This window comes from Pseudorca crassidens, chromosome 2 (genome assembly GCF_039906515.1).
Source record: "Pseudorca crassidens isolate mPseCra1 chromosome 2, mPseCra1.hap1, whole genome shotgun sequence".
NCBI classification, from domain to species: Eukaryota; Metazoa; Chordata; class Mammalia; order Artiodactyla; family Delphinidae; genus Pseudorca; species Pseudorca crassidens.
In genome coordinates this window covers 56,995,103-57,015,875 of record NC_090297.1, presented here as the reverse complement: position 1 = coordinate 57,015,875, position 20,773 = coordinate 56,995,103, and the positions used below count along the sequence as shown (strand labels likewise).

The 20,773-nt window shown below is 39.8% G+C and overlaps 1 protein-coding gene across 24 annotated transcripts in view; it reads right to left on the bottom strand.

Moving 5' to 3' along the window:
• Positions 1-20,451, bottom strand: part of SGIP1 (SH3GL interacting endocytic adaptor 1) — a 213,973-nt gene extending 193,522 nt beyond the window's left edge. For 13 of the 24 annotated variants that reach the window (XM_067726473.1, XM_067726474.1, XM_067726482.1 and 10 more), the window contains exon 1: positions 20,089-20,450. In XM_067726473.1, coding sequence (XP_067582574.1) covers positions 20,089-20,098 — 10 coding nt within the window. In that variant the 5' untranslated portion in view covers positions 20,099-20,450. Of the gene's footprint in view, positions 1-20,088 lie in introns of all 24 variants that reach the window. The other 11 variants (XM_067726463.1, XM_067726466.1, XM_067726467.1 and 8 more) reach the window with 2 other exon arrangements.
• Positions 20,452-20,773: the final 322 nt, after the last annotated feature.

The following is a 20,773-nucleotide window of genomic DNA, read 5'->3' as shown; positions in this document are numbered from 1 at the left end:
TTGTTCTCTACATCTGTGTCTCTGTTTCTGCCCTGCAAATCGGTTCATCTGTACCATTTTTCTAGGTTCCACATATATGCGTTAAGATACGATATTTGTTTTTCTCTTTCTGACTTATTTCACTCTGTATGACAGTCTCTAGATCCATCCACATCTCTACAAATGACCCAGTTTCATTCCTTTTTATGGCTGAGTAATATTCCATTGTATATATGTACCACATCTTCTTTATCCATTTGTCTGTCAATGGGCATTTAAATTGCTTCCATGACCTGGCTATTGAAAATAATGCTGCAATGAACACTGGGGTGCATGTGTCTTTTGAATTATGGTTCATCTGTACTAATTTGTATTAATTTAATGTCTTTGTCACTATACTGTAAATTCCAGAAGGCCTGACGTTTGCTCACCAGAGACACCTAGTCCTGAGCACAGTATTTGGAACCTCAATAAATACTTGCTGACAATCTTGTGAATTTGTGATAGATTAAAAACCTGAGAAAGACACACAAAAAACCCCTCAAGTTTAGGCTTGCCCAAAGGCACACAGTAAGTTGCAGAGGCAGGATTTGAACCCAGGTCTGTTTTGACTTCCAATCCTGTGTAATTCCCTGCTGTGAATACTTAGAAAAGAACACCAGAGTCCTAAGTATCAAGAAGATTGGAATAGGAGCACGTGCCACCATCAGGAAGGGGACAAACGCATACAGCATTGGCAGTTTTGGCACCTGCAGGTAGGCAGGCAGAGCTGTATAGCCGGAGGTGTGCACAGGTGAATCTATTTAATGGAAGCAATAGGGACTCAGGCAATAAAATTCAGAAAGGACACAAGAGGTTTTAATGGAAACATTTGTGGAGAAAATGGAACACCGAGAGGTCAACCTCTATCAACAGCAAGGTCTCTTAAGTACTTCCTTCTTTCTGATCTGGCCTAGAGAGAAAGAGCCTCAGTGATGAAAGCCAGCCTAATACACTAACTGATTCAGTATCAAAATGACTATCAAACAATTGAAGTGCTTTGAAGCCATTTAAAAATAAGTACATAGGGGCTTTCTTGATGGCACAGTGGTTAGGAATCTGCCTGCCAGTGCAGGGAACATGGGTTCGAGCCCTGGTCCGGGAAGATCCCACATGCCACGAAGCAACTAAGCCCAGGTGCCACAACTAATTAGCCTGCACTCTAGAGCCCACAAGCCACAACTACTGAGCCCACGTGCCACAACTACTGAAGCCCATGCACGTAGAACCCGTGCTCTGCAACAAGAGAAGCCACCGCCATGAGAAGCCCGCACACCATAACAAAGAGCTGCCCCCACTCACCACAACTAGAGAAAGCCCATGTGCAGCAACAAAGACCCAACACAGCCAAAAATAAATAAATAAATAAGTTAAAAAAACAAAACAAAACAAAAAAACAAGTACATAACACAAACACATATTAATATACTTTAATATCTTCAATTTTTTCACCTGTCAACATGCCTCTGAAAAATATCTAATGCCAGAACATTTGGGTTAGACAAAGAATTGATTGAATAAAGTCGAATTAAACCTCACTTTGAGTCCTCAGACCTCAGCACAGATGGTGCTGAGTAGTTGGGGGAGGGCAGCACAATTCCTTCCAATTTCTCTTAGCTTTCCCAAAAAGGAACACACAATTTAAATAAAATCAGAGTATTTATTACTCAAACACAGGTTCAAGACAATCTCCTCTCAGAAAAACAGACAAAAAACCCCAAAAAAACCCACTCAAAAAACCATAATGCTATCTCTAGCCACTCAAGTTCATCCAACATCCACAGTAATTGTTTAAAGACAAATGGAAGCATGACCTTCTGCTAAAATGCCTCCAGTGGCTTTCCATTGCCTCAGAATGAAGTTTAGATCCACCTCCATTCCTTGTAAAGACATCCCTGACATGAATCTTGCCTTCGTTCTTTCTTGCCTCCTTCCCCCTCCTTCACTGGTCTCCAGCCACCCTGGCTTTCCTTTTGTTCCTTGAGCTTACCAAGTTCCAGGCCTTTGACCCTTGCAATACTCACTCCTGCAGGATCTTCACATGTCACACTGTGAAGAAGTCTCAGCTCAAATACTTTCCTGGACCCCCTAAAGTAGGATTCACCACCATTCTCCATTCTCTTCCATACGATTCTTTTTTTAAAATTGATTTTACCACCATCTGAAATTCTCTCGTTTATTCATTTGGTTTGTTAGTCTTGTCTTCTCATAGTAGAATGCAAGCTCCATGAGAGCAAGGACTCTCTGTGTCTTGCTCACAGGTATCCCACACCTAGAACCATGGGTAGCTCAAAGCACTCTACTGCCACCAAAAAGCTTCCTCTGTATCTTAGTCAAAGTTTATCAAGAAAGCAACGAGCTCTATCCTTCAATGTGCCAACTTGAAGTGGGTTGCCGTGAAGATAGAAGATACCAGAAAACTCTAGAAAAGAAATCCAGATTAAGTAATTTGATCTGGCAATTAGATTGACCAGATTAGACTTTGCTGAGATTATATATTTGGTTTTGTAACTATGCCAAGATAGATTTTAGTTGGACACACTTTTAAATGTATTTTAAATTGTCCCACTACAAATTCATCATTAGAAACAATATTTTTACCCAGTTTAACAAAATGATATACTATACTGTTCAAATAAATAATTCACCAAATTAGGAAAGGTGTTGGTCTCCTGGTATCCAAAAATGAAGAAAACCATTTGTATGCATGAAAGGTGGGAGGTATGGGGAGAGGGGTTAACTATAGCAGGGACACAGCCCGAAATCCTAATACCAGATCACAGAACCTTAAAACTAGTTAGCGCCTCCCAAATTACCTAGCCTAGCCTTTCACTTGAAAACAGAGTTTCCTAGATACTAAATGTAATTATTATAGCCCTAATACTATACTACATTTACATAAAAATTTAGAGCTTTCAAAATGCTTTCTCATTATATTTTGTGCTTTGATATTTATAACCTAGTGAGAAAGGCAGGAAAGTTCATATCATTTACCATCCTACAGATGGGAAAATAAAGAGATAGTGACTTGCCCAAGATACACAGCCAGAACCTTCAAATAAGACATAAAAAATCGATTCCTACCCACCTGGCAAATTCTTGGCCTCATACCCACAGCTAATAAAGAATGGTGCCAGGAGATGCTAGAATTTTTTGAATTACAATCAATTTCTCTTTCTACTCTTTGCTTTCTCTTCTCAGTGTTATATGGCTGTCCAAGGTCCCTCTGCTGGCTGGAGCAGTGCCAGGACTAGAACCCAATACAGAACTTGCACCACCTCACCAAGCTATCATATTAAATGAAAACCAAGAATTCATACTATTCCATGAGACTCAATGTGAGCCATTCTAGCTCAAAATGCAAATCAAGCTCCAGCTAACAGTATAAATGTGTAACACCAAGGAAATAGTAAAATAACGTATGATGTTATGGAATATTATGCAGCCTGCAAAAATAAGGTTTTTGGAGATTATTTCATGAGTATGATAATGACAGCTAACATTTCTTTTTGTTGTTGGCTGAGTTGGGTCTTCGTTGTTGTGTGCGGGCTTCCTCTAGTTGTGGTGAGCAGGGGCTACTCATTGTTGTGGTACATGGGCTTCTCATTGTGGTGGCTTCTCTTGCTGTGGAGCATGGGTTCTAGGCTGTGTGGGCTTCAGTAGTTGTGGAGCGTGGGCTCAGTAGTTGTGGTGCACAGGCTCAGTAGCTGTGGCTCGTGGGCTGTTGAGTGCCCAGGCTCAGTAATTGTGACACTTAGCTGCTCTGCGGCATGTGGAATCTTCCCGGACCAGGGGTCGAACCCGTGTCCCCTGCATTGGCAGGTGGATTCTTAACCACTGCGCCACCAGGGAATTCCCAACAGCTAACATTTCTTTTTTTTTTTTTTCAACGTTTTTATTGGAGTATAATTGCTTTACAATGTTGTGTTAGTTTCTGCTTTACAACGAAGTGAATCAGTTATACATACACATAGATCACCATATTGCTTCTCTCTTGCGTCTCCCACCCTGCCACCCTCCCCATTCTACACTTCTAGCTGGTCACAAAGCACTGAGCTGATCTCCCTGTGCTATGTGACTGCTTCCCACTAGCTAGTTATTTTACATTTGGTACTGTATATATGTCCATATATACACTACCACTCTCTCACTTCGTCCCAGCTTACCCTTCCCCCTCCCCGTATCCTCAAGTCCATTTTCTAGTAGGTCTGCATCTTTATTCCCATCTTGCCCCTAGGTTCTTCATGACCATTTTTTTTTTTTTTTAGATTCCATATATATGTGTTAGCATACGATATTTGTTTTCCTCTTCCTGACTTCATTCTGTATGACAGACTCTAGGTCCATCCACCTCGCTACAAATAACTCAATTTCATTCCTTTTTATGGCTGAGTAATATTCCATTGTATATATGGGCCACATCTTCTTTATACAGTCTTCTGTTGATGGACACTTAGGTTCCTTCCATGTCCTGGCTATTGTAAATGGAGCTGCAATGAACATTGTGGTACATGACTCTTTTTGAATTATGGTTTTCTCAGGGTATACGCCCAGTAGTGGGATTGCTGGGTCATATGGTAGTTCTATTTTTAGTTTTTTTGGAACCTTCATACTGTTCTCCATAGTGGCTGTATCAATTTACATTCCCACCAACAGTGTATTAGGGTTCCCTTTTCTCCACACCCTCTCCAGCATTTATTGTTTGATTTTTTGATGATGGCCATTCTGACCAGTGTGAGATGATATGGCATTGTAGTTTTGATTTCCATTTCTCTAATGATTCATGATGTTGAGCATTCTTTCATGTGTTTGTTGGCAATCTGTATATTACCTTTGGAGAATTGTCTGTTTAGGTCTTCTTCCTATTTTTGGATTGGGTTGTTTTTTTAATATTGAGCTGCATGAGCTGCTTGTAAATTTTGGAGATTTATCCTTTGTCAGTTGCTTCATTTGCAAATATCTTCTCCCATTCTGAGGGTTGTCTTTCCACCTCGTTTATGATTTCCTTTGCTGTGCAAAAGCTTTTAAGCTTCATTAGGTCCCATTTGTTTATTTTTGTTTTTATTTTTATTTCTCTAGGAGGTGGGTCAAAAGGATCTTTCTGTGATTTATGTCATAGAGTGTTCTGCTTATGTTTTCCTCTAAGAGTTTGATAGTGTCTGGCCTTTCATTTAGGTCTTTAATCTATTTGGAGTTTATTGTTGTGTAGAGTGTTAGGGAGTGTTCTAATTTCATTCTTTTACATGCAGCTGTACCGTTTTCCCAGCACCACTTATTGAAGAGGCTCTCTTTTCTCCACTGTATATGCTTGCCTCCTTTGTCAAAGATAAAGTGACCATATGTGCGTGGGTTTATCTCTGGGCTTTCTATCCATTAATCTGTTAGTTCTATTAATCTATATTTCTGTTTTTGTGCTAGTACCATACTGTCAATTACTGTAGCTTTTAGTATAGTCTGAAGTCCAGGAGCCTGATTCCTCCAGCACTGTTGTTTTTTCTCAAGAATGCTTTGGCTATTTGGGGTCTTTTATGTTTCCATACAAATTGTGAAATATTTTGTTCTAGTTCTGTGAAAAATGCCAGTGGTAGTTTGGTAGGGATTGCATTGAATCTGTAGATTGCTTTGGGTAGTGGAGTCATTTTCACAATGTTGATTCTTCCAATCCAAGAACATGGTATATCTCTCCATCTATTTGTATCATCTTTAATTTCTTTCATCAGTGTCTTATAATTTTCTGCATACAGATCTTTTGTCTCCTTAGGTAGGTTTATTCCTAGGTATTTTATTCTCTTTGTTGCAATGGTAGATGGGAGTGTTTTCTTAATTTCACTTTCAGATTTTTCATCATTAGTTTATAGTAATGCAAGAGATTTCTGTGCATTAAATTTGTATCCTGCTACTTTACCAAATTCATTGATTAGCTCTAGTAGTTTTCTGGTAGCATCTTTAGGATTCTCTATGTATAGTATCATGTCATCTGCAAATAGTAACCGCTTTACTTCTTCTTTTCTGATTTGGATTCCTTTTATTTCTTTTTCTTCTCTGATTGCTGTGGCTAAAACTTTCAAAACTATGTTGAATAACAGTGATGAGAGTGGGCAACCTTGTCTTATTCCTGATCTTAGTGGAAATGGTTTTAATATGGTGTATCACATTGATTGATTTGTGTATATTGAAGAATCCTGTATTCCTGGGATAAACCCCACTTGATCATGGTGTATGATCCTTTTAATGTGCTGTTGGCTTCTGTTTGCTCATATTTTGTTAAGGATTTTTGCATCTATGTTCATCAGTGTTATTGGTCTGTAGTTTTCTTTTTTTCTGACATCTTTGTCTGCTTTTGGTATCAGGGTGATGGTGGCCTCAAAGAATGGGTTTGGGAGTGTTCTTCCCTCTGCTGTATTTTGGAAGAGTTTGAGAAGGATAGCTGTTAGCTCTTCTCTAAATGTTTGATAGAATTCACCTGTGAAGCCATCTGGTCCTGGGGTTTTGTTTGTTGGAAGAGTCTTAATCACAGTTTCAATTTCCGTGCTTGTGATTGGTCTGTTCATATTTTCTATTTCTTCCTGGTTCAGTCTCGGAAGGTTGTGCATTTCTAAGAATTTGTCTATTTCTTCCAGGTTGTCCATTTTATTGGCATATAGTTGCTTGTAGTAATCTCTCATGATCCTTTGTATTTCTGCCATGTCAGTTATTACTCCCCTGTTTTCATTTCTCATTCTATTGATTTGAGTCTTCTCCCTTTTTTTCTTGATGAGTCTGGCTAATGGTTTATCAATTTTGTTTATCTTCTCAAAGAAGCAGCTTTTAGTTTTACTGATCTTTGCTATCGTTTCCTTCATTTCTTTTTCATTTATTTCTGATCTGAGCTTGATGATATCTTTTTTTCTGCTGATTTTGGGGGTTTTTTGTTCTTCTTTCTCTAATTGCTTTAGGTGTAAGGTTAGGTTGTTTATTTGAGATCTTTCTTGTTTCTTAAGGTAGGATTGTATTGCTATAAACTTCCCTCTTAGAACTGCTTTTGCTACATCCCACCGACAGCTAACATTTCTTGATGGAGCATTTACTCTGTACCAAATGTTTTTTAAGTATATTATATATGACATATATTAGAATAAAATAATAATAACTATATTAAACTCATTTAATCCTTATAGTAACCTTTTCATTGGGGATTATTTCATATAGAAGAAGGAACTGAGGCACAGAGGGGTTAAATAACTTGCCTAAGCTAGCATAGTTGGCAAAGGTAGAGAGATCAGGATTTGAGTCTGGGAAGTTTATCTCCAGTTCCCCTGTGCTTAACAAATATACAGGCTGCTTAGGATAGTGGTTACAATCTAATGTAAACTGGAAAAGTCATGTGTATGAATATACACACAAATATGTGTAAATATGAACATATTTATAATGATAAAATTGGGTTCTTTGACATAAATATATATTTTGAACATAAAGCTATTAAGAGCTAGCATGTATTCCGTGCTTACTTAATGCGCCAGGTAAGTTCCAAGTGCAGTCTGTACATTATCTTATTTTATTTCCCCACCGTCTTGTGGTAGGTGTTATGTCAACTCACTTTACTGATAAGATTGCTGAGGTTTAAAGAGTTTCAGATTGTCCATTCCCAAAACCCATATTCTACACTCAACAAGTTGTAACTGTGTTTGGTTATTTTATTGATATAACAATGAGATTACTGGTGATTTCAATTTCTTCTTCACATCTTCTTTGTATCTTTTAAGTTTTCTACAATGAAACCTAGTCTTCCTTAAAATGAGAGGAACACAATTAAAAGAGTCAGGAGGAATGTGTGAGATACTAGATTAACTGCATGCTCCTGGAACCAGAGTGTGGCTTTTGGCCTGAGTGAGCCTACACAGCAGACGGGTGCTTTGGGGAGAGCAGAGAGAACACAGTCCCCCGGGGTACTGCCTGGCATCCAGAAACCATGCTGGAACCTTCTATGTGCCCAACAGAGTAAATTGAGTAAGTCTTTCCTATGGAGCAAATATTCTTCTAAATGTTTTATGTATATTAACTCATTTAATTCTCATGATAGCCATAGACTGGGTGGCTTGAATATCCTCCAAAGAGTCTGTTATCCCTCGACAGGATTCATTCATTCACTTGATATTTACTTAGCACTTATACAGGCCACACAGTGATAATACAAAAATGAGTAAGACATGGTTCTGGCTCTAGCCGAGTCCTTGGGTCTTTGGGGGAGACACAAACAAAGTAGGTGTAAGAACAAAAAATAGCAGCTAATATTTATTGAGAGCTTAACATTTTGCCTCAAGACTGCAACATCAGCCCCACCTAAGTTTCTAGCCTGCCAGTCTGTTCTGTGGACTTTGGACTTGCCAGTCCTCACAATCAAGTGACCCATTTCCTTAAAAATCTCTCTCTCTCTCCCTCTCTCTCTCTCTTTCTCTCTCTCTCACACCTATTGGTTCTGTATCTCCAGAGAACTCTGAGTGCAAAAGTGTACTTTCTGATTTAATCCTCAAGAACTTTATGTGATTAAATTACCCATGAGAAAGATACTGTTATTATCACTCTCATTTTCCAGATGAGAAAACAGGTTCACTAGCTTCTCAAGGTCACACACATGAGGTTTAACCTAGGTCAGTCTGACTCCAAAGCCAGGGCTCTTAAACCTTCTGCTACTTGGCCTTGGAGAGTGGGAATTGAGAATTAAGCACAAGGAAGGGAGCACCTCACTATCAACCTGGGAGACTGTAGGAAGGCTTCCTTGAAGGGGTTGCTTTTGTTTGACCTTGAATGATCAGAACAGACCATTACCACACAGAGAAGGGGAGGGACAGCATATACAAGGGAAAGAGAAGGCAAGGCACTTCTGTTTGGCAGGGGCAGTGAGACATGAGGGCATAACATGGCCCATGTGTGAAAGTGTTGCACAGCACACGAATGCATTTGGACCTCATCTTAGAAGCATGAGGAACAATCAAAGGCAGCTGAGGAAAGGGATCTCTTTGATGGCTGTGAGGAGGATGGATTGGAAGATGGAGGCAGCAATGCCTTGTCAGGTGTGATAGCAGGGGATGAAAGAGAGAGAACAGAGTCAGAAGCTCTTCAGGAAGGATAATCAACAGCTCTTGAGGACCTACTGACACAAGGCAGGCAGGAAGGAGGAGTCAGGAACAAATCCCAACAAGGACTCTGGCTTGGTTACTTGGTAGACACAGTTCTTCGAATTCGGGGCACAAGGAGGCTAAGAGAAACTTGATGGTTAAGGTCAACAGCACAGGAGTAGGGTCCTACCTGTTACAAGGCTTACAGACCACTTCCTATTATTACTACCATAACCAGGGCTGTGAGCAATTTTTCACATGTTATTTTTCAGTGACTCACTAAGGGCATTTGTAAAGGCTGGGTGCACAGCTAGACCACCAGTATTCTAGTTTTATGCATTGTATTTCAACTTACGGAAACTGCCCGTGGTAGGGAGAGAAAAGTGATATCATCTCATGTGCCAACTTCAATCAACTGGCAGAGGTGGCCTGGAATGTGATGTTGAGATAGGTGCTGAGGCCGGACAGGAAGATGACTATGATTGATTAGTGATGTCTGCCATGTTCAAGAAAGGGGCAGCATAGCACACGGACACTGAGAATAGAGGATGATAGAATATGCTAGTAACTAACAGTAGGAAGAGAAGAGGGAAATCTATAAGCCTTCTCTGCAAAAGAGATGGCAGCAATCATCTACTTGAAAAGCAAAATAGCAAGCAGTAGTGCCTAGCCACCAAATGCTAACAGACCCACATGTAACAAACAAGCTGAGAGAGAGCCATCTGAGAAAGTAACTGGCATTTGCATCACACCCTTTCAGATGTTTTCATATTGATGACCTCATTTGATTTTCACAATGACTCTGAGGGAGGGAACCAGCATTATTGCTACCTTACAAATGGGGAGGGTGAGGCCAAAGCAGATCCAGAACTTACTCAAGGTCACATAGCTACTCAGGAGGTACAGCCTCTTCAGGTCCTGGTCTTTCCCTCCACATGGCCCTGACTCACCAACAGCAGATGCAGGAGCCATGGCAGCCCAGGAGGCAGCTATAAATGGCCCCATTGTATGTGCACTCAGTAGAGCGACGGCCCTGGGGACACATTCATTTGTGTGTCTTTGGGCAGTCACCCAATCAGCCCCAGCACCTTTGAACGTGAAAGACACCACAGGTTCCAAGTCTTTGTCTATTCACATTTTTGGAATCATTACTAAAATAAACTTTGACTTGCCCTCTTACAGAAAGAATAAAAATCCTTGGGAAGGTTGTTTCATTTGGTTTTGGTTTCCTCAATGCAAAATGAGGTTGCACTAGATTGGTTAATCTTCCAGGGTAGCACACACCATCACGCTTTTATGATAATGGTCAAGGCTTTCACGGAATGTCAGTGAACATCGAGCTGTCCTTCTCAGAGAGAAAGGGCTTTTGTTCATAGTGGGAGCCAGGCTTTCTGATAAAGTGTTTTGTAGAATGTAAGCTGTGAAAGTTTAGAGTCCACTGGCTTAGTGATATCACATGTCCTTTCCCGTCATAAAATTCGAGGAACCAGTCAGTGTCATTGAAAGGAGCCCATTGGGCTAAAACACTCCTGCATTAGGTAGCCTTCTTCAGGATGGTGGCTGTTCTAAAGGCTCATGACCTGATGATAAAATTAACTTGCTTAGTTTTGAAGAAGGCTCTTGAAATACCGTGTCAAACTTAGACAATCTGCTGTTGGCTTGTCAGCCAGAGACCCAGGCCAAACAATTTCAGATTTGAGCAGGATGTTCCAATCACAGCATTAAACAAACAAAGAACACTTGACTAGGATTCAAGTTTGGCTAATAGATGCTGGCTCTGCCTTTTGGTAGGGTGGTCACCTTGAACAAGTCACTTAACATCACTGACCCCTGGTTGCCTCCTGTTTGAAATGAAGATAGTAATGCCTATTCCTACCACACAGAGATAGTGTAGAATAAAATATGTACAGAGTATGTGATAATATATACTAGACTCTGAGTTTCTGAGGATGGCAACTACAGCTGCCCCTTTTTGCTATCATATTCACTGGGCCTAGAATTGCACATGAGACTAAGGAAAAAGTTCCAGATATACCTGTTAAATGAATGAAACATTTTGGAAACTTTGAAGTATGTTCAAGTGCCACATAATTTTAGGACAATGTCCTAAGCTAGATAGGACATGTTAGATAACATGTTAGGTAACATCTTCCTTATACTGTTTGTAAAGATATGAGACATCGGTCACTCTGGGCCTTTTAAAAAAAATCCTAAAATACTAGCCCTGGTACATAATAGAAATGTATATGAACCAAATAAAAATAAAAGCCTCTGATACATAGTCAAAATATTTGTGAATTGATGTGAATTGATTGTGAATTCTGATTCTGATATCACCTTATCATGAAGCTCTATCTTTTGTGTGGAAATGTTCGAGACTAGAATTGTAGCTGAACTCTCAGCTCTAACTTTGGGCTTGAAACCATAAGCCCAGGCAAGAGCATGATATGCATCCACTTCCTGAAATACAGGGGAAGAATGGGTCTGAGAGGAACCATCAAAAGACAGTCACAGAACTAGGATCAGAATACCAGGCTTCTGAATGCCCACCTGTTGCTTGACACATGGATAACACAGGCCCATGTAGAGTGACTTCTGCAAAAGGAAACTGGCTTTCCTACCATTGGAAAGGATCCAGCGATTCCACTCCTGGGTATTTGTCTGAAGAAAACAAAAACACTAATTCCAAAAGATACATGCATCCCAATGTTCGTCACAGCATTATTTACAATAGTCAAAGATATGGAAGCAACCTAAGTGTCCCTCAGCAGATGAATGGATAAAGAAGACATGATGATATGTTTATATATGTATGTATATATATATGTGTGTGTGTGTACACATATATATATATATGTGTACACACACACACACACGCACGCATGCAATGGAATATTACTCAGCCATAAAAGAGGATGAAATCTTGCCATTTGCAACAACATGGATGGACTTGGAGGGTACTGTGCTAAGTGGAATAAGTCAGACAGAGAAAGACAAATACTGTTTGTTTTCACTTATATGTGGAATCTAAAAAACAAAACTAATAACCAAATATAAGAAAACAGAAAACAGACTCACAGATAGTGGTTGCCAGAGGGAAGGGTTGTGGGGGTATTGGTGACATAGGTGAAGGTACAAACTACCAATTATACAATATAAATAATAGGAATGTAATGTACAACACAGGGAATATAGTCAATAATATTACAATAACTTTGTACGGTGAGTAATCTATAAAAATATTGAATCACCACGTTGTACACCAGAAACTAATATGATATTGTAAGTCAACTATATTTCAACCAAAAAAAAGAAAAAAAAAAGAAAGGGGGCTTCCCTGGTTGCGCAGTGGTTAAGAATCCGCCTGCCAATGCACGGCACACGGGTTCGATCCCTGGTCCGGGAAGATCCCACATGCCGCGGAGCACCTAAGCCCGTGCGCCACAACTACTGAGCCTGCTCTCTAGAGCCCGCGAGCCACAACTACTGAAGCCCGCAAGCCTAGAGTCTGTGCTCCGCAACAAGAGAAGCCACCTCAATGAGAAGCCTGCGCACCACAACGAAGAGTAGCCCCCGCTCGCCACAACTAGAGAAAGCCATGCACAGCAACAAAGAACCAAAGCAGCCAAAAGTAAATAAGTAAAATAGATAAATTTTTTAAAAAAGAGAGAAAGGGGCTCATAGGTGTCTATTTGCTCTTACCTCTCTGAGTACCTCTCTTGAACATTCCCCCGACCTTTGCTCCAGACCCACGGGCCTCCTTGCTGTTCCGCCCACATTCTGAGCCTTTCACTGGCTCTTCCCCCTGCTCCTTTAGACTGCTCCTCCAGGTAATTACTTGGCTGCTCACTCCCTTCACTCCCTCAAGTCTTTGCTCAAATGTCTTCTCAGCAAGGCTTTCCATCAACACCCTATTTAATAACTGCAACCCCATCTGCCCCGATCCTTCCACTACTTCCTCTATCCCCTTTCTCCACTCGTCTCTTCTCCAAAGCCCTTACCCCCATCCAATGTACTCTGCATTTTATTTTATTTTTTTCATGTCTCTCTTGCACCAAACAGAAAGCTCCGTGCAGGCAGGAATCTGTTTTATTCACTATTGAGCCTCTAGCACCTAGAACCATGCCTAACACCTAGTATTCATTCAATATACAATTTTTAATGGACACATAAATAGTTCTATGCTAAAAGCTACATAAGAGGGTTGCATAGATGCACTTTTGTCTTCTAGCACAGCAAAGATGCAAGACAAACTTGTAGCATAAGTGCAAAAGGACAGCAGAGGAAGAATAAACCAATAAAAGCAGACAGTAATATATTTGAATCGTTTTTTGTGTCAGCAAAGGTATGTTCTGAGGTAGGATGAAGAGGAGTCAATCATTAGAATTTAAACCTTGGAGGGAGTGAATATGTGGAATCCAAATCATTCAGCAAATGCCAGAGACTCTTAGAGCTGGAAGTTCTAGAGGGATGACAGATCAATGCTCGTATGTTGTTTGCAAGGAAACAGAACCCCGGGAAGGTAAAGTAATCCTCTCAAGACACGTAGCCAAGAAGTTACAACACTTAGTCTCAAACCTAAGTCTGACTTCTGAGTCCATGCTCTTTCACCCCAAAAAATCCAGTCTGCACAAATTCAGAGAACATATTGAGTTTCTAAGATTCATAGATTCTCCAATCAAGAATAATTGGGCATCTGAAAAACCTCACATACCAACACATTGCCACTGCATGCACAAATACATTGTACAATAGTACACTAGTTCACATACCTTAATTTATTTAAAAACACTTTCCCAAATTCCAAGTCAAACTTTCTAGCTCTGTAATCTATTATTTTCAGATCTGGTCATAAACCAGAGAAAAGGAAAGAGAGCCCCGGAATGAAAAGGAGGAATGGAAGAATGAGAAAAATGGAGAAAGGAAGGCAGAAATACAAGGAAAGCAGAAGGAAGAGAAAAAAAAATATGTACAGGATATTGACAACAATGCCTCTGGGAATGTCTTTGAATAGCTCTGCTATAACTTGTCTTTTTCCAGTATGAAATCATTTCCTTGGAGCTAATCACCAAAATAATTTAAGCTCGAGTACATATTTTCAAATGGACTATTTCTTTTCTTTTGCTTCTCAAAAGGTATTATCTGTATCTTACAATTAGTACTCCATAACACATATCTTTTCCCTAGTTATCTCATGTTTATAGATTTTGTTTCTCCAGCAAGAACATAAATTTGAGCAATTTATTTTTCTTATATCCACCATAATGCCCCAAATAATACCTTATAATGTAAACTATGAAGTCATCAGAGTCATTTACATCAGGTTTTACTCACTTAGTCAATAAACAAACATCTAAGCATCCACTCTGCATTAAGAGCTAAGGATACAGAGGGGAGATGACAGACCAGATTCCTGCCCTCAGGGAGCTTACCTCTGAGTGAGAGATTTAGCCGATACACCATTAAACAACCATGAATAATAAATACAGCTCTTAGGAGAGAGAGGACACTGAGATGGACTCAGGGCCCAGGGTGTGTGTCTGGGAGCTTGGGATGACAAGGATGGTAGGAAAGGCCTCCTGATGAGGTGGCAGTATTGCTGGGATCACAAGAGAATCAGTTTACTCCATGAGCTGGCAAAAGAGTGTTCTAGGCGGGGCAAAAGCCCTGAGACAGGAAAGTATTCGTTCTAGACACTCTGAGACAGGCAGCAAGGCTGTCGGTGTTAAGTGCCACGTGAGATGAGCTTGAAGAAGCACAGAAGGCCAGAGCGTGCCGGCTCCTGTATGCTCTAGATTTTAAGAGAAATGAGAAGGTATTGAAGTTTTTTTAAATAAGGAAGCAACATGATAGAAAATATTAAATAGAGATACTGAATATCTTTCTAACACCCTGTAGGTACAATTAAATGGCATACATGTTCCAAGAATGGAGATTCGTTCCTCCCCAAGTCTACACCTCCTTCCCCAAAGCTCTTCCGCTGGTGAGCAAGCCATCCTAAGCCCATAGAAATATTAGGTAGTCAGTGCACAAACCCATTAGATCCAATACCTCTGCCCCACACCCTACTTTCTCCTCAAAGGAATCCTGCACTTAGCATGCTCCCTAATTCCCTTCTACCTATGATCTCTTCTCCAGTTAATTTCTCCTCAGAGACTTTTGTAGACGCGTGAGCTCACATCCATTATAATCCCTTAACTTTTTCAACTCCTTTACAATTATCTTTCTCTCTTTCTTAATTCCATTTGTGAGTTTCCATAAAGTGGTCACAATTAAACAGCATTAGATATGATAAAATTGAATTGCAAATAGGTAAGCCACAAGTATGGACGTAAAATTGAACATAATTGAAAAATCCAGTGTTGAGTCTCTAAAACTTCTAAAAATACTTAAAAAAAAAAAAACCCTTCAAAATTTCTCTCCATCTCCTCATTGTCCTCTAAGTAAACCTTCTTCCCCTCAAGCAGCAACATTAGAAACTGAAAATACATTTAATGCCATTGTTCTCTTTTGGCTAACTACTATAGTAACTGTCATGTTCTTTATACATTTCATGGCAAATATTTAGTTTCAGGTAGATAACAGGTTAACAGCCTTTGATGGATTACTGAAAGAATGCAACCATCATTTATATCATCATTTCTACAGGAAAACTTGTTTCAAGTGACCAGATCCCAAACAAACCCAGGAACATAAAAATTGAGTTGCTGACTTCCTGCAACTTGTTTATTTGAAACATGGATAGTGTATGTGCCAAATCCAACAGAAAGAATTATCCACAGTCTTCTAGCATGGTTTATCTAAGTTAATTTTTTTAAAAAAGACTACATGTTCTTTTTAGAGATTTAAAGTTGGCCTTGGGAATTGGATGGGAATTTATACATAACAGGAGGCTGTTTCCAGCCCTGAGCCCCTTAGGAAGGAGAGAAATTACATAAGGGATGGAATATATATTATAATCTCATAGGCATGCTTAAGATTTTCCAAAATATCATCACCATTTCTGGGAAGGGAACTGGTAGAAGAGTGAGAAGCATTCGCTTTAAAACTTCTTAGCTAACTAGAAAATGAACAGTTCCAGCTTCAAAATGCTTCGTTCCTTTTTGATTACAGCAAAGAAATTTCCAAATAAATAAACTTCATTTCTAGATAGGGTAAAGAAAAGCCTTTACTGTTACAAGGTTCACTGCCACAACAGAAGATCAGTTAATCTAGAATTGTTTAAATTTTTCTAAATATTGATTTTGGAGGTAAAAGGTATTAACAAGGAATTGAGAGGTATGATTCTGTGAGTACTCACATTTAAAAGAGAGACAGATGCAACCAAAGAAACTTAAGGCCTAGCTTTCAATCAGGTTAGTATATCCACCTTGATACAAAGTAAAAAGAAAAAGTTCATATTTAAAACATTATGAAGGATCAAAAATAGAAGCTTTCTTGTTAAATGAACTTGGGTCCGAAATCCATCCTCCCATTTTTCTGCCTCAATGTATTAGTTTTTATTTTTACAATTTAGAAAAAGTACTGCAGAAGCACTCAGTGCAGAATACATTTACTTGCAGGTTATTGTGAATAGTAAAAATAATAAAATTAATTAAATTACTCTGCACATTGCAATTAAACCCTTAAAATATGCTTGTTAACTTCAAAAATTATTTATAGGATGAAACTACTGGCCGCCCCTAAACTTTTCTTTCCAGTAAAACACCTAAGAGCCTGAATAGGGAACTGAAAACACGAGCACTTCCAGTCCAGTTCCTCCACACAAGGGAAAATTTCCCAGACTGCCTTACAAATTAATAAATGTCCCTGAAAACCCTGACTTAGTTTCACTTATCTTAAAAAAAAGTAGCTAAAAGGTCATTTTCAAACTTTAATAATAATAATATATGAAAAACAACAGACTCCCTGAATAGTTGCCCTAATCACACAGACTGCACTGTAAGCTTGGCCAACATCTATGCCCTTTAGCAAATAATTCCCTTTGCTCATCCTCTTTCCCTTCACAGTCATACTACATAAGGCTCCACATCACAGGGCATTCTTTAGGAAAGACCCAATACTAACCACTGCCAAAAAATAAAGAATGCAGGAATCAACAAATCGAGTCCCTTAAAATATACTTTTTAAAAGAAAAATATTTGAAAGGAGTCATGGAGCCACAAACTACCGATAACGTGCTTGAGGTCCCTGCAGAAGTACTTCACTGCCTTCTGTGATACTTGAATCACTGGGGAGGTAGTAACAGTTCTCTTCTATGGCCAGAATTTCCAATAGGCATTGAATGAATGGAGCTTATACCCTGTTCCATCAAAATGAGAACACAAAATTAAACCATAAGCCGTTCTGATGAATATTTGTTTACTCTTGTTTTACACAAAGTAGAGAAGTAGCTTTGAAAAGTTGCCATGGCCATGCTTTTCCTGAGCACTGGACTAAAACACTTCAGTAAATATAGAAATATACACACACACAAATGCAAATGTGGGTTCTCTCCCTTTCTAAAATACTGTATATGTGTGGATGACATATGCATGTGCAACTCTGTGTTTGTGTGTGTGTGTGTGTGTGGCATATGAACTAATTGAGAAGACAGCATGTTACCTATCTGGATGTTTGGTGACACATTCTCAGAGCCCACTGACGTTTTGGCAGATGGCTGCCATGACAGAATTTCAGGGTGCTTTTTAGGGGCTTTCTTATCTTTCCAAGGCTATCATGATAGATGGAAGCCTAGCTTCCTCTAGGGAAGAGTTAAGTGGGAATGACAACTGCTATAACACACTTTCAGAGTAAGAGCAATTCAGAGGTGAAATTCTGAGATGCAGTATCAGAAATATGCATATATTGCCAAAGAGACTGGCAACTAAGTTGGAAGGCCATTGATAGGCAAACTGATTCCTGATTAAGGTTCCCACCAGCCTTTCTAAAGTCCCTGAACCGTGAAGATAATAAGTCTTGAATAGTATTTAAGTAGGAGCTATAGGTAGATAAAAATTATTAGTTTCATTTAAATGTTTAAGCCACTGGAAACACCTATCCAATTTCTTTTGCAAGGATCTGATGGATGGCCACCGCACCCCTAGTGTCACCTCTAATTCATAACAGTGCTCAGATAGCATCCTTCATTAGATAAATTTGGTCAACGCAGAGCAATAGTGTTAATTCAGCTCCAACACATGTCTTTGTTACAGTTCTCATTTCAGTGTAGGCAGCTCAGATAAGCTTATCACAGGGCTTCGAACTGACATTCTGTGGTGGCACAATAGACAATATTACCAAGAGAATCATTAATAAGCATCAAAATATATTACTTCCTTCAAAGATACTTTAAGTCCATAGTTTATAAGGTAAGAAGTAAAAGGAAAGCTCTTCCACTTCCCCGTGTAAGATTAAAATCTAATCAGAACATGTGCAGATTTATTCTCAAGAAATGCTACGTGAAATTTAGCTGGAGAAACCTAGTACCTCTATAGACACAAATTTTTTCTGAAGAGGGTAATCCACGTGAGCTTCTAATTGAAAAGTTCATCAGTAATGCTCTTTCTTGTTTGTTTTGCCTTGTTACTCAAAGGTTAAATCCATTTTGGATTTCATTTTGAATTAATGAAAATGATTTAATCTTAGAGCATTAGTAATCTCACTTTATTTAGGCCTATATTTAAAAAACTAGCTTGAGAGCCCTTTGCAAACAAGACCAGTCTCCACAGCAAAATGATACCCAATCTCTCTTTTCAGGCTATTTTCTAAAATCTGTGGGCCATGACTGTAGAATTCTTCACTCCCCAAATCACATTAACAATGTTTGACATGATGACAGAGAAAGCAAAAAGAATTCATTTCTGCCAAATAAGTACAGGCAACGCTTCTGTTTTTTGCAACCATTCTCCTCTTATTCCATTTTGGTAAATTTCTAAGGAATGTTTAAAATCTGTAAGACAGACCTTGGCTTAAGAGGTGGCCTCTCTGCCATTTTCATGGCTGATTTGAGACCCATTATGCACTCGATTCCGCATTGTGAAATCCAGGCTGGGGACAAATTTCTGCCTGTCATCTTAGGAAAGGCCAGGAGTTTTGCACCATCCTGTAGTGTGAAAACAGAAAATCAAAGCCAGGGTAGGGCTGCCTGCTTCTTTCCTAATCAGCTTGCTGCTTTTCTCAGGCACTCTTGGTTGTCACCATCTCAAGCTTAGAAGGGTAATTTAGTAGAATAAAATAGAGTTTAAACAATATCTCCCCAGGGAAAGTTCCTCCTTACACTTAAAATTGAATGCAAAAAGGTAATCAGTTAAGTAATCATTTGATGCTTGGCTAAGAACCATTGCATGGAGAACACATTTAGGAAGCACAAAATTCTTTTTTTTTTTTTTTAACCTGATAAGACCCCTAATCAGAAGCCAAGAGTCCCAGATATTTTCCTCCTATTGCTCATTCTGTTGCAGTGACAGCCCCATAAAACTATAGCTTATGGACTAAATTTGTTGCACCTCTCACCCCAACAGTATGATGTAAATTGCGAGATAAAAATATCTTACAAGAATTTTTTAAATTTTTAAACAGTTCACCGAAAATGACAGCATGCATAACTCTGTCAATGACCTCTCCTAATGTTAATTTCAGAAGACAAGTTTCCGTTGTAAATGTTTAATCAGTGTAGTCCCAGGAACCCAGAGCAGAAAACCTTATCTTCTCTCCCAACTTCTTTGCTTTGCAAGCTCTTTGCTAGCTCTGTCTCAGCTCCTTACAAGCACTTTAGGCAAGCTCTGTAGGTTCTGAGCTAAACAAGAAGCCCTGTGGTTTGATTCCATTAGTCTGAGCCCCGGTCCGCTGCAAGCAAACTGCAGAATTTCTGCTTGCAAATCCTGGCAACCAGGTTCTAGACCAGCCACAAACACAGACTGTACACATAATTCAACACTGTTCTGCCCAAACCTTGCCTGAAGCTAGTCAACCACAGCAGAAAGCATCCTACCTTCCATCATGGTGGCAGAATTGCATTCCTTAATTTCCAAAGAGTCTGAAAAAATACAGGAGGATACGATTCCAGGTCCCAGCTAAGTCCTCACAACGCTGCTGCTGCTGTCGAGAGATCTGCTCTGTCCGATGCTGAAGCCAAAGGAGACAAGTGTTAACCCCAAAGATAGGCCATGGATGCTTGTGGTGCTGCTTCACCTACAGGCTCCCAGGAAGATGCTGCGAGAGAAAGGGAGAGGAACAGCAAGCCGGCCAAGCTGCACCGCCTGCGCTGCCTCGGCCAATCCCTTCAGCTCTGGACCGCGTCACATGGTAGCCAGCCTGCATCTCCTGACACAATACCCCCGGAGAGCACACAGAACCTATTTCCCGTCCCCATTCCCCTCCACCCCCATCCCCTCCTCTTGTCACCAAATGCACAGCCCCTTCCCCACCTGGTGACGCACTTCCCCCGCCCCTCCTCTTCGTCTTCTTAAGCCTATTGCAGCGTCTGGGTACCCGAGATTAATTATCAGACGCTGCCACCTTAACCGGGGACGCTGGCATGAAACGAGCACCTAAGCGGCTCGCTGCGGAGGAGACTTTCTTTTCTTTTTTCTTTTCTTTCTTTTTTTTTTTTTTTTTAAGAAAAACTTCTTAATTATTCCGTGCAGCCTGAAGTCTTGGCTACACACTTTCAAGCT